This window comes from Myxocyprinus asiaticus, chromosome 7, assembly GCF_019703515.2.
Source record: "Myxocyprinus asiaticus isolate MX2 ecotype Aquarium Trade chromosome 7, UBuf_Myxa_2, whole genome shotgun sequence".
Lineage (NCBI taxonomy): Eukaryota > Metazoa > Chordata > Actinopteri > Cypriniformes > Catostomidae > Myxocyprinus > Myxocyprinus asiaticus.
The window spans coordinates 33,636,960-33,649,771 of NC_059350.1; the positions used below are offsets into that span (position 1 = coordinate 33,636,960).

Below are 12,812 nucleotides of genomic sequence, written 5' to 3' on the forward strand. Positions count from 1 at the left end.
GCTTTTCTCAAGGGCACAATGATGACAGGAATCATGAATCGCACGGTACGGAGTTAAAAACAGCGACCTTCATCTTTAACCACTAAAATAAATTTACGATAAGCGTGTAATATGCTACGTCAGATTTAATGCTTCAAAACACTTGATGATGTGCTCTTTTTTTTATTTTATTTTTTTTATACAAAATTAAATTCTAACAGAACCAAAAATTAACACAATAAGTTACAACACATAATAAATATTAATACATATCAACAAGGATCCAATTATTTGAGTGTTTATCTTACAAGCACCCATGTCGTGCTTGCAACATATTATCCACACCAAGTGATAATGAGTTAAATGATTCCGGCAGATAGCCCGTGTCCAGATGGTTTCTTTACGCATATGAGCGCAAGTCAATCCCTTAAATTGTTTATGTATAGTGCATAGTGATTAGATTCTTGACTTAGTTTTGATTATACCATAGAAAAAGAACGCTAATGGGTCATAGTTGATACAGATAACATGCCGATTATGGACGGAATGCTCATGCCTATTTGTGAAATTAAAAGCGAGAGAGAGAGAGAGAGAGAGAGAGAGAGAGAGAGAGAGAGAGAGAGAGAGAGAGAGAGAGAGAGAGAGAGAGAGATCGCGCGTTTACCTAAGGACACTGCTCGGATGCTGACAGATCAAAGTTTAGTAGGCTTGTTCCTGTAAGGACCTATTTCCATTACAGGAATGATGCAGAATCAAAGATATTTGGGGATTCTACAGCTTGGAATTTTTGTATGGGCTTCATTTTGTATTAAAGGTGGGTGCAAATATGTTTTTCTAAGTTCTTTAGCTAAAATTACCACGCACATAAAATTACATGCATTTGTGTAGCCTACATTAACCCTGATCGACAACATTGTACAATGAGTTGCTTTAGATCAGTTTTCCCCGTCAGTATATGTAGAAGGGATACATTATATTTCAAACATTAACATTTTGTCAGTTATATTTTCTATTCCCACAGCAAGTGGCTGGTTAATTGCTTTGCTTGCTTATGCTACTTAAATTATGACTTGGATTGTTTTAAATAATTAGTTAGACTTATTAAATAAAAGTGAATAATAATCATTTCACAGCATACAAATGCGAGAATTGATGTGTATGTGTGTGTTTAGCTTTCAAGAGTTTCTGGATGCGATTTGCCTTGTAGCACCACGACCTCTTAAAACCCCAGTAACATCTGGCACGCTCGCACTAACACGAGCATGCACTGACAAAAAATACCATATATCCTTAAATCTGCTCGTTAATACACCAGTATAAGACGTGAGTAAGCATGGAAAGGGCAGGATAAAAGAAAAGCTTTATAATCTATCCTTATCAGGGGTTAACTCATTGCAGGAATGTACAGTATGTGCGCATGCGTGCGCGCATCAAGTGTATGGTTGACTTCATTTCAGTATTTGTAAACAACGTCTCGCACCATATAAGTATGCCTTTTACCTCTTAGGACAATCTGTGCAATTCATAAGACATGAAAGCAGTCTCTTGGTGTGTTTTATTTCCTTTAATGTCAGCCAGAACTCTTAAATCTATTTTGTTCTGGAAATATTTATGGCTTTTACATCTAACCATTTAAGGTGGGGGTTCCCCTGAACTGCATGCAGAGGTCATCCTCACATTGTGCCAGTTCTTCTGATTATAATAGTCTAAGTGTTTCAGCAAAATGACTGTGATTTTATAGCTTTGGTCAGTTCTGTGCCAGCTAAGGTAATATATTAAGGCTGATTTTGCAGGTTTCTTTAAAAGGTAGTATAGTTTTCCACATTTTTTGGGATCACTCTTGTCTCCTATTTAAAATAATATCCATGGACATGACTGTTCTTTGTTTTTATACAATATTTCCTGCTAAAAAGGACTGTATCCTAATATTGGTAAAAATCTAACATTCCGATAACATTCACATCACACCCCCAGCTACTGTGGAATGTTAGATTTTAACCCATGACCTTAATATCCCATAGACCAGAAGTTTACATCATTTGGCTGAGAGATGGTCAGGATGCAGATTAGAGAGAGAGAGAGAGAGAGAGAGAGAGAGGGATTTTGCTAGCTGTCATATTAGTAACAAAGAGGAAATATGAATTCAAGTATAAATGTGGAGAGTCCTCAATAAACCAGTCCAGAGCCCTCTAAGTGTGGTCAAGATATTATCATATGTCTGTACTGTATGCAACTTTGTCTCATAGAACGAACGTGCCCTATTCTATGTTTTGCTGCATTTTCCTGGTGAAATTAACACTAGAGGTGCTACAAGTGTTGGGGGTCATGTGATACAATTAACGCATGCTACGTAATTAGCAGGGTTGGGAGGGTTACTTTTGAAATGTATTCCACCTCAGATTACAGAAAACATGCTGTAAAATGTAATTTGTAACGTATTTCGTTAGATTACTCAAGGTCAGTAACGTATTCTAAATACTTTGGATTACTTCTTCAGCACTGGTAGATTTTTTTTTTTTTCACTTGTTTTGACTATAAAAACTCTGCCAGTAAAGTAAGACAAAATACACATGTTAAAAATACATTCTCTGAAAAACCTAAATATCTTATGCAGTGTTGTTTCTAAAACAACATAAATCAAATTTATCTTGTTTTAAGGATTTTTAGATATTTTTACAGGAAAACAATAAAAAAAAATATTATAAAGAATACGATTTTTGCCCTAGTATCAAAGGTCTTACTAGAAAAAAAAAATATAAAAATAATAATCTAAAGTTAATTTTCTTGATAAAATATATATATATATATATATATATATATATATATATATATATATATATATATACAGTATATATATATATATATATATATATATATATATATATATATATATATATATATACAGTATATATATATATATATATATATATATATATATATACAGTATATATATATATATATATATATACAGTATATATATATATATATATATATATGATTGTGCCTGGTAACATGCATGTAAAAGAAATAGCATTTTAACTTAGTGTAAAGCTGACATTTTACACAAGGTTTATTTCTATTTCTTCTGCTCCAAACTTACTTCAAACTTACTTCTCTGTCTGCTCGTATGAATGTAACACATCATAAGAAAGTGTTTCACTGCTGCCCAAATGCACTTTGGATCGCATCATTTATATGTATAAATGTTTTCCATCTGAAAGGACTAAATATTAAATGAAACAAATGACAATAAAATGCAGAGTAATCTCCTCAGTAATCAAAATACTTTTTGAATGTAACTGTATTCTAAATACCAATGATTTAAATTGTAACTCTAGTGGAATACAGTTACTTATAGTTTGTATTTTAAATACGTATTCCCGTTACATGTATTCCGTTACTCTCCAACCCTGGTTATTAGTAGTGCTGTCAGTCAATTACATTTTTTTTTTATTCGCTATTAATAGCATAATTGTTTGAAGTTAATTTTGAATGTGATTAAATTTGACACTATATATACTTCTTTTCATGTCAAAATGCATTTATTTCCATCTTAGGAAAGAAAAGAAAACAAAATAATATATAATGCTTTATTAACATTTTCCAGACAAAGCCTTCCACAGTATAAGGATAGAAATGCACTAAAATATCACCAATTCAAGTAACATTAATTGTTTCCCAAAGTCTAAGTGGGAGTTTGATTAATTGAAAGAACTAGTCCACACATAGATATGTTGCATTTTCATTGCAATGTGCATTAACTCTTTTAAACTGAAATCCTCCACAATTTGCCGGTAGCTATCTGGTTTGTTACAGCAATCGTAAAGCCACATTCATGTTTCACGTCAGGGCGTCAGTGCCGCTTTTATATCCTCATGAAAAGCACTTGCAGGCAAAAAAGTCTCATTCTGCGTTTTGGTGATAGTTAAGACTTGACAGCTTCTGTGGTAATTAGCGTTTATGCTGGTGTATTAATCGCAATGAAGAAAAATTAACTTGTTAAACTTTTTTAATCACATACGTTAATGTGTTAATTCTGACAGCTCTAGTAATTACATTTTCAAGTAATGAGTAAAGTAACACAATTTTTATATTTTTTATTTAAGACCATAATATCTGGGTTACCTTTTACACCTCTCCTTTCCCTGATTTGTGAGAAATCAGGAGTAAAAGAATGCCAGCTCTGTGGGAGGAGATGTTGTTGTATGTTTGTGTAGTGCATAATGGGTAATATAGTTTTAGATAGTGTGAGACTTGCTTATTAGTAAAGCATAGAGAATGAAGCTGATTTATGTATGCCTGATGGGTATTGTAGTTCTAGAGATTATGAGCAATGCGTTTCAGTGATGTTCAGAGCGCCACAATCTTCTTTTAGCCCTCCCTGAGATTGCTTTTAAAAAATGCAAAATATTGCTTGTAAATGAACATAAATCTGAATCCTTCGGTGGAATCCAGTTGTACTCACCTGAGATGAGAAAAGCTAACTCTGGATCAGCGGCTGCGAGCAACATCCTACATGGTTTGTGTGCGTAGAGATAATCTCTTCATTTTTAAAATGATTAAACATTTTGGTTTTATATTAAACAAGTAGTGTGATTTGTAAAACAAATAATTTTATGATATTTGGGTAGCATAAAAAATGATTTCATTCAAGTTATATCCATATAAGCATTTGAAATAGTATGCAATCAGGCAGTGGTGCCTGCAGCTGTACGTCTGTATGCACTGTGCTCTGAATGTTTTCTCAATTAACTCAAAAGAAGCCTACACTGAGATGACTTCAGTGAAAAATATTAATTTATTCATTAGACACATTCTTTGAACATGTTAGTTTGGCATTCCCCACTGACTTCTGAAAAACATTTCAAGTTGACACTGGCATTGTCGATGGGCACCGCATATTATGACATATACAGGTGCATCTCAATAAATTAGAATGTCGTGGAAAAGTTCATTTATTTCAGTAATTCAACTCAAATTGTAAAACTCGTGTATTAAATAAATTCAATGCACACAGACTGAAGTAGTTTAAGTCTTTGGTTCTTTTAATTATGATGATTTTGGCTCACATTTAACAAAAACCCACCAATTCACTATCTCAAAAAATTAGAATACATCATAAGACCAATAAAAAAAACATTTTTAGTGAATTGTTGGCCTTCTGGAAAGTATGTTCATTTACTGTATATGTACTCAATACTTGGTAGGGGCTCCTTTTGCTTTAATTACTGCCTCAATTTGGCGTGGCATGGAGGTGATCAGTTTGTGGCACTGCTGAGGTGGTATGGAAGCCCAGGTTTCTTTGACAGTGGCCTTCAGCTCATCTGCATTTTTTGGTCTCTTGTTTCTCATTTTCCTCTTGACAATACCCCATAGATTCTCTATGGGGTTCAGGTCTGGTGAGTTTGCTGGCCAGTCAAGCACACCAACACCATGGTCATTTCACCAACTTTTAGTGCTTTTGGCAGTGTGGACAGGTGCCAAATCCTGCTGGAAAATGAAATCAGCATCTTTAAAAAGCTGGTCAGCAGAAGGAAGCATGAAGTGCTCCAAAATTTCTTGGTAAACGGGTGCAGTGACTTTGGTTTTCAAAAAACACAATGGACCAACACCAGCAGATGACATTGCACCCCAAATCATCACAGACTGTGGAAACTTAACACTGGACTTCAAGCAACTTGGGCTATGAGCTTCTCCACCCTTCCTCCAGACTCTAGGACCTTGGTTTCCAAATGAAATACAAAACTTGCTCTCATCTGAAAAGAGGACTTTGGAACACTGGGCAACAGTCCAGTTCTTCTTCTCCTTAGCCCAGGTAAGACGCCTCTGATGTTGTCTGTGGTTCAGGAGTGGCTTAACAAGAGGAATACGACAACTGTAGTGTCTGTGTGTGGTGGCTCTTGATGCCTTGACCCCAGCCTCAGTCCATTCCTTGTGAAGTTCACCCAAATTCTTGAATCGATTTTGCTTGACAATCATAAGGCTGCGGTTCTCTCGGTTGGTTGTGCATCTTTTTCTTCAACACTTTTTCCTTCCACTCAACTTTCTGTTAACATGCTTGGATACAGCACTCTGTGAACAGCCAGCTTCTTTGGCAATGAATGTTTGTGGCTTACCCTCCTTGTGAAGGGTGTCAATGATTGTCTTCTGGACAACTGTCAGATCAGCAGTCTTCCCCATGATTGTGTAGCCTAGTGAACCAAACTGAGAGACCATTTTGAAGGCTCAGGAAACCTTTGCAGGTGTTTTGAGTTGATTAGCTGATTGGCATGTCACCATATTCTAATTTTTTGAGATAGTGAATTGGTGGGTTTTTGTTAAATGTGAGCCAAAATCATCACAATTAAAAGAACCAAAGACTTAAACTACTTCAGTCTGTGTGCATTGAATTTATTTAATACACGAGTTTCACAATTTGAGTTGAATTACTGAAATAAATGAACTTTTCCACGACATTCTAATTTATTGAGATGCACCTGTAATGTATTTTCAAGTGTTGGACTTTGTTGCATTAGGTAAGACAGTGATTATTTTTTAATATTCATGTTGGCTGTCATGCAGATGGAAAAGTAAATCATGCACATTCCTGTTATTGAGTCACTTAATTATAAATATGACATTAATAGACCAACTGTTGTTTAGCATGTTGTTTTTACATGAGTGTTGTACAGTAGCAGTAGGTACAGTATCACTACCCGTAATGTTTCTTGTATACAATGCATGGCTCATTTGAATGGAATGCATAACGATTTTGCTCTGAAAGAAGAGAGAGTGGCGGGTGGAGATAAAAAGAAAAGTAATGCAATAGTAACGCAACACATTACTTTCCATAAAAAGCTACTTTTTAATTAATTTAGTTACTTTTTTAAGGAGTAACGCAATATTCGAACGAGTTTCTTTTAAAAGTAACTTTACCCAACACTGGGCTTTAGGGCTGGTCGATGTGACGATTTATATTGTGGCGACGATATAATGTGTCAATTAATTGAGAATTTTCTATTTTGTGTGTATTGCGATACTTAAATATTCATGTGCGTATCTATCAGTGAGCAGGGCTTCACATAAGACTGAGAGAATTGAAGAGACATGGACAGGGTTTTCCCAGCATTGAAAAGTTGAATGAAATTCAGCAAATTCAATGACATTCATTTTGTGTTCGACATTCATAAGTGCTAAATATGTATCTCATCTTACACGCGCATCTTTGTTTCACGTGAGTATCTCTGGAGCACGCAAATCCATCAGGCATTTCAATATTTGTGCTCTGGAAACAGGAGAGTGCAGAGCGGGATCACTTGAGCAACTAAAAATTGTGGCGCAGACCACACAACTGTCAGCAATGAGCCAGGAGAGAGAGAAGATAGTGAACACAAATGCAGTATTTAATGAAGAAGATGAATGTACAAATACATCTAACACAAGGCTTGAAGAACAAAGGAACTACTAGCTTCAGAGCTACTATGAACAAGACTAGACCAGGAATAACTGAACATGACAGTCTAAATAGGGGGACATAATAAAGGGGTTTAAAACTACACATCATCACCATTACTGGTCTGTTCGAATGATGTTAGAGATTAGAAAACAAAGTAGCTATGTTTGCCTTCAGATGATCACATATTCTCTATGGAGATTACTTAAATCATTGACCCCGTTTCCACCTGGTATTAAGATGCATTTCACATGTGGTCAGCCCTAAATACATGTCTAAACGGGGTCTAAAATTATTTGTGATTGGATCACAGAAACCACATTTGAATGTGGTCAATTACGCATGTGTTCACATCGCATTTGAGGTGTGAATGCTAATCTGTCCTGTATGCATCCCGGCAGCAGTGAAGGGCCATCCCTTACCTGTCAATCAACTCCTGCACCTCCTAAAACAAGAGTTTAAAGTTTTCCATTTATATGGGCAAACGTTTTTTTCTTAAAAAGAAAATAACCGTCTGATCGGAAAGTTTTATAAAGCGGATGCATACATAATCACGAGAGCTTTACAGATCTTCTTTAGTGTGTCTGAAATCAACTAGGCCTGTCACAATAATTACGTTATCGACTTATCGTACAATATATGGACATGACCTTGATAATTTTTGCTGTCCTCTATATTGCCCATTGTGTTTACATGCATGTTTGTCGGAGGCAGGGCTCAGGCAGCTCCTCCACACACACACAGAGTGGACAGTGACAGGTGAAGATTACGTGTTACTCAAGGCTAATAGGTGTTTTAATAGGTGCTTTTCCCAATGACTGCATAATTCCAGCCAGAAAGTTTGGAAGAATATGTCCAAATGGACTTGGTTTCTAAGCCGCATTCCACAGCTCTGGTGTGGGAACATTTTGGCTTTAAGCTGAATGAGAGAGGAGAGCCCATTAATGTGAACGAGTCAGTTTGTTGACTTTGTTTAATAACAGTGGCTGGGCGATACATTGAATAATCATAATATCATCACGATGATTTTGCTGAAGATATAAAATTCAACAATATCATGTATATCGTGATGATTTTAATGAGCCTTTTATCTGGCCATTAAGTTTCATAGAGTGCATCAGTAGACTAATTTCATGATTCTTCAGGGCTGTATAATTAATCAAAATAACATCAAAATGGAGATATGATCATTTGTGATTATTTAACCGCCAAAGGCTGCGATTAAAGACAGATAAACATGGTCTGTGTGCGCTTCAGAATGAACCGATGTTTGTAGTGCAGTTCACCTGCACTCTAAAGTACTGCAGGCTCAAGCATTCGCACAATTCCAAACATTAGTAACTGCTATAAAGTTATTGTACAAATCTACAAACGCAGAATAGTAAGGAGGGTTTGACAGCGGTTCACAAGATCCTAAACTTAGAACTGTCAAACAAACATTGCACTTCCCATTTCATAATAAAAGCTCCTGGTGAAGGTGAAATAAACACAACTGTACTTGCAGTGTCAAAATTAAGGGTACGTTTAAACGACAACGATGTACTAAAAACTGAAATGTTTTTCCTTTGCGTTTTTGAAAAGTTTCGCGTACAGAGGACAACAATGTCAAAACGATCCCCGTTCACACAGATCCACGAAAATGACTAAAAACGCTGCATTATGCATGCCAGGCCAGTAGATGGCGATGTCACTTTGTAAAGAAACACTACGTGCCTGTGCACATAAGCATTCTTCCACAGAGCGGTGAATACAAACAATGAAGATCTACACTTTGCTGGAGAAGCGTCAATAAACTCAAAATCTTGAGCAGCACAAACACAGTCCTGTAGTCCGCCATTGTAGTTTTGAATGTCTCGCGCGTTGTTTTGAAGTACTCGCACGCATACCTATAGACTGAACACGTAATACGCGTGCGCATGACGTCATCGTTTTCACAAATTTACGTTTTTGTGTGTTTACACAGAGACGATAAGGGCATCGTTTCAAAAACTTGCACTTTGAAACCCATTTTCAAAAGTTTGCGTTTTCAGGCCCCAAAATGCCACTGTCGTGAAAACGAACAGCCAAAACGCATAAAAAGTTTTCCGTTTTATTTGAAAACGTTGTCGTGTAAACGGCCCCTAAAACCCCAGTTTAGGGTGAATTAAATAGGACAGAAATATATACATTTATTTTTTTTAACAAATCTTACCCTGAATATAATAATGGTTTAGTATTATATTATAATAATAATCTTGACTGGGTTCCACAGTAATTTAGTATAATGCAATGTTCATCTGGTTTCCAAAAAAAGTAGTTTTTGCACACCTTGTTCATTCACAAAGAAAAATGTTTTAGTAAAAATATATGTGTAACATCTGAGCGGTCTCCTTCCCACCAGAGGGAGCCCTCACCTGAATTCTGAACTGTCACTTCATGTTTCCTGCCACATCAGTTCCTGTAATGTAATTTCCTGTTTGCCCAGTATATAAGCCATGCATGCTCATTCCCATATTGTGAAGTATTGCCAGATCATCTGCCTTACCAAGCGTTTATATCATTGCCTTATTGCCTAGTGTTTTGACCTGTTTGTTTTGACTTCTCTTTTGGATCTCCCCTTTTGCCTGTTTGCCTGGTTGAGCTGCTTTACTGTGTTTTTGACCTCACTGCCTGTTTTTCTGACACTGTGTTTGGATTTTGATGGACTGTTTGAATAAACATCCGCATATGGATTCTTCCTCGGCTTCCACCTCCTCATCATTACAGAATACTTCGCCTACTATGAATCCAGCGGAAGTTTCTCAGCTTCAAGCGGCGTTCGCTTATCAGAGCGAAATGCTGAAGAACTACCAAGAGCAGCTCAACAAACTGCAGTCGGCAAATGATCATTTGACCCACTATATTCGCTTCCTTCGGCTACACCACCAACGGTAAGACTGGCGTTGCCAGACAAGTTTGATGGCTCTGCAGGACAATGTCGTGGTTTTATCAGACAAGCACGCATTTATGTTGAAAGCCAGAGAGATCAGTTTCAAAGTGAAGCAAGTAAATGCACTTTTCTGATGTCATTGCTATCTGGTAAGGCGATTTATTGGGCTGCAGTGGTTTGGGAGATGGATTCACAGTTTCGTTCCTCCTTTGCATACTTCTTACAACTACTCAGAGATGTGTTTGAATATCCCGAGGGGGGAAAGGATATTTCCACACAATTGTTACACGTCTCAAGGCAACCGTACCGCTACAGATTTCGCTATAGAATTTAGAACCCTGGCCGCTCAAAGTGGATGGAATGATATGTCTCTAAGGGCTGTTTTCAAACAGAGTTTAAACCTTGAGTTTCAGACGGAACTGGCCTGCAAGGGTGAGGATTTAACATTCTCTGAGTTTGTTACTATGGCCATCAAGATAGATAACCTGTTGAGAAACAATCCTAAGAGGAAATCTGCTCATCTGCCTCACACACACTTCCTCACTACACCAACCGTCAACCAAGAACCCATGCAAATAGGCTATGCACATCTATCTGATGAAGAGAGAACTCAACGCCGCCAACATGATCTGTGTTTTTACTGCGGTGAAGCAGGCCACCGTAACGTCGGGAGAGCCACCACTACTACCAGACGGGGGAGTGTTAATCAATGCTCTCTTCAGATATCAAAATCGTTGTTGATTCCTGTTCAACTGACTACAAAAAATGGTCCCATTACCTTGACTGCGTTGATTGACTCTGGTGCTGCTCTGAATTTGATCAACAAAGATATTGTCAAGAAATACAGTCTACCTACGTTACCTTGTGTTCCCACAATTTGCATCACTAATGTCAACAATAAACCCATTGAGGGAGGTATCACCCGACAAACTGCACCTGCACAGCTACAGATTGGTCTGTTCCATAGTGAAAACATATCACTCTACATCATTGACTCACCCAGGTATGAAATCATCCTTGGACATCCATGGTTATCTGTTCACGATCCTGTACTATCATGGTATCATGGAGAACTGTCTCACTGGTCCAAATTCTGCCTCACCCATTGCATGAACATCAATATGCCAAGACCATTTCTCGCCACGAGTGTTGAGAGTCCGTTCTCTGCCCCCAGTCCCAAAATTCCTGCCTGCTATCACGACTACTTAGAGGTATTCAGCAAATCCAAAGCTACACAGCTACCACCACACCGCCCCTGGGATTGCACCATCGACCTTCTGCCCAGTGCCATGCCACCTAAGAGTAAAGTCTACCCACTATCGCGTCAAGAATCTCAAGTCATGGAAGATTACATCGAAGAGGCTATTAACTCTGGATTCATTCGACCTTCAACCTCACCAGCAGCAGCAGGTTTCTTCTTCGTTGAGAAGAAGGACGGAGGTCTACGACCATGCATTGATTATCGTGGACTTAACAACGTGATGGTAAAATTCCGCTATCTGCTCCCTCTTGTTCCTGCTGCCCTGGAACAACTTCGTGAAGCAAAGATATACACCAAGTTAGACTTAAGAAGCGCTTATAATCTCATCCGGATTAAGGAACTTGATGAGTGGAAGACTGCATTTCTCACCACCAGAGGTCACTATGAGTACTTGGTGATGCCGTTTGGGCTAGCCAACGTGCCAGCTGTGTTTCAGTCATTCATTAACGATATCTTCAGAGACATCTTGAACCAGTATGTTATTGCCTACATTGACGATATCCTAATTTACTCAAAGTCGGAAGTTGAACACATTGAACATGTCCAAAACATCCTCTCTCGTCTTCTTAAGCATCAACTCTATGTAAAAGTTGAGAAATGTGAGTTCCATGTTCACAAAACAACGTTCTTGGGATATCACATAAGTCATCAGGGAGTGGAGATGGACACTACCAAGATCCAGGCAGTCACAGAATGGCCCCAACCATCCACAATCAAGGAACTTCAAAGATTTCTAGGTTTTGCCAACTTCTACCGGCGTTTCATCAGGAATTACAGCATGATCGCCTCTCCTTTGACGTCTCTTATGAGAGGGAAACCATCCAAGTTAAAGTGGACAAACGAAGCCACCATCGCCTTCACAAAACTCAAGTCAAGTTTTACTTCGGCACCTATCCTGAAACACCCTGACCCTAACCTCCCATTTGTAGTGGAGGTGGATGCATCTGACTGCGGAATTGGAGCAGTACTGTCACAGCGTCAGGGTCAACCAGCTAAGTTGTACCCGTGTGCATTTTTTTTCAAGAAAACTCACTTCTGCCGAAAGAAACTATGATGTTAGAAATATGGAGTTACTGTCCATGAAAGCTGCGATAGAGGAGTGGAGACACTGGTTGGAGGGAGCCATTCACCCGTTCCAGGTTATCACCGATCACAAAAATCTTGAGTATGTAAAGAGTGCCAAGAGACTAAACTCACGTCAGGCCAGATGGTCACTGTTCTTTTCAAGATTC

At 37.9% G+C, this 12,812-nt stretch overlaps 1 protein-coding gene across 1 annotated transcript in view; it reads left to right on the forward strand.

Moving 5' to 3' along the window:
* The first annotated feature begins 672 nt into the window (after positions 1-672).
* chrna8 (cholinergic receptor, nicotinic, alpha 8) overlaps positions 673-12,812 on the forward strand; it is a 202,823-nt gene continuing 190,683 nt past the window's right edge. The window contains exon 1 of the mRNA XM_051702363.1: positions 673-793. Coding sequence (XP_051558323.1) covers positions 721-793 — 73 coding nt within the window. The 5' untranslated portion in view covers positions 673-720. The remainder of the gene's footprint in view (positions 794-12,812) is intronic.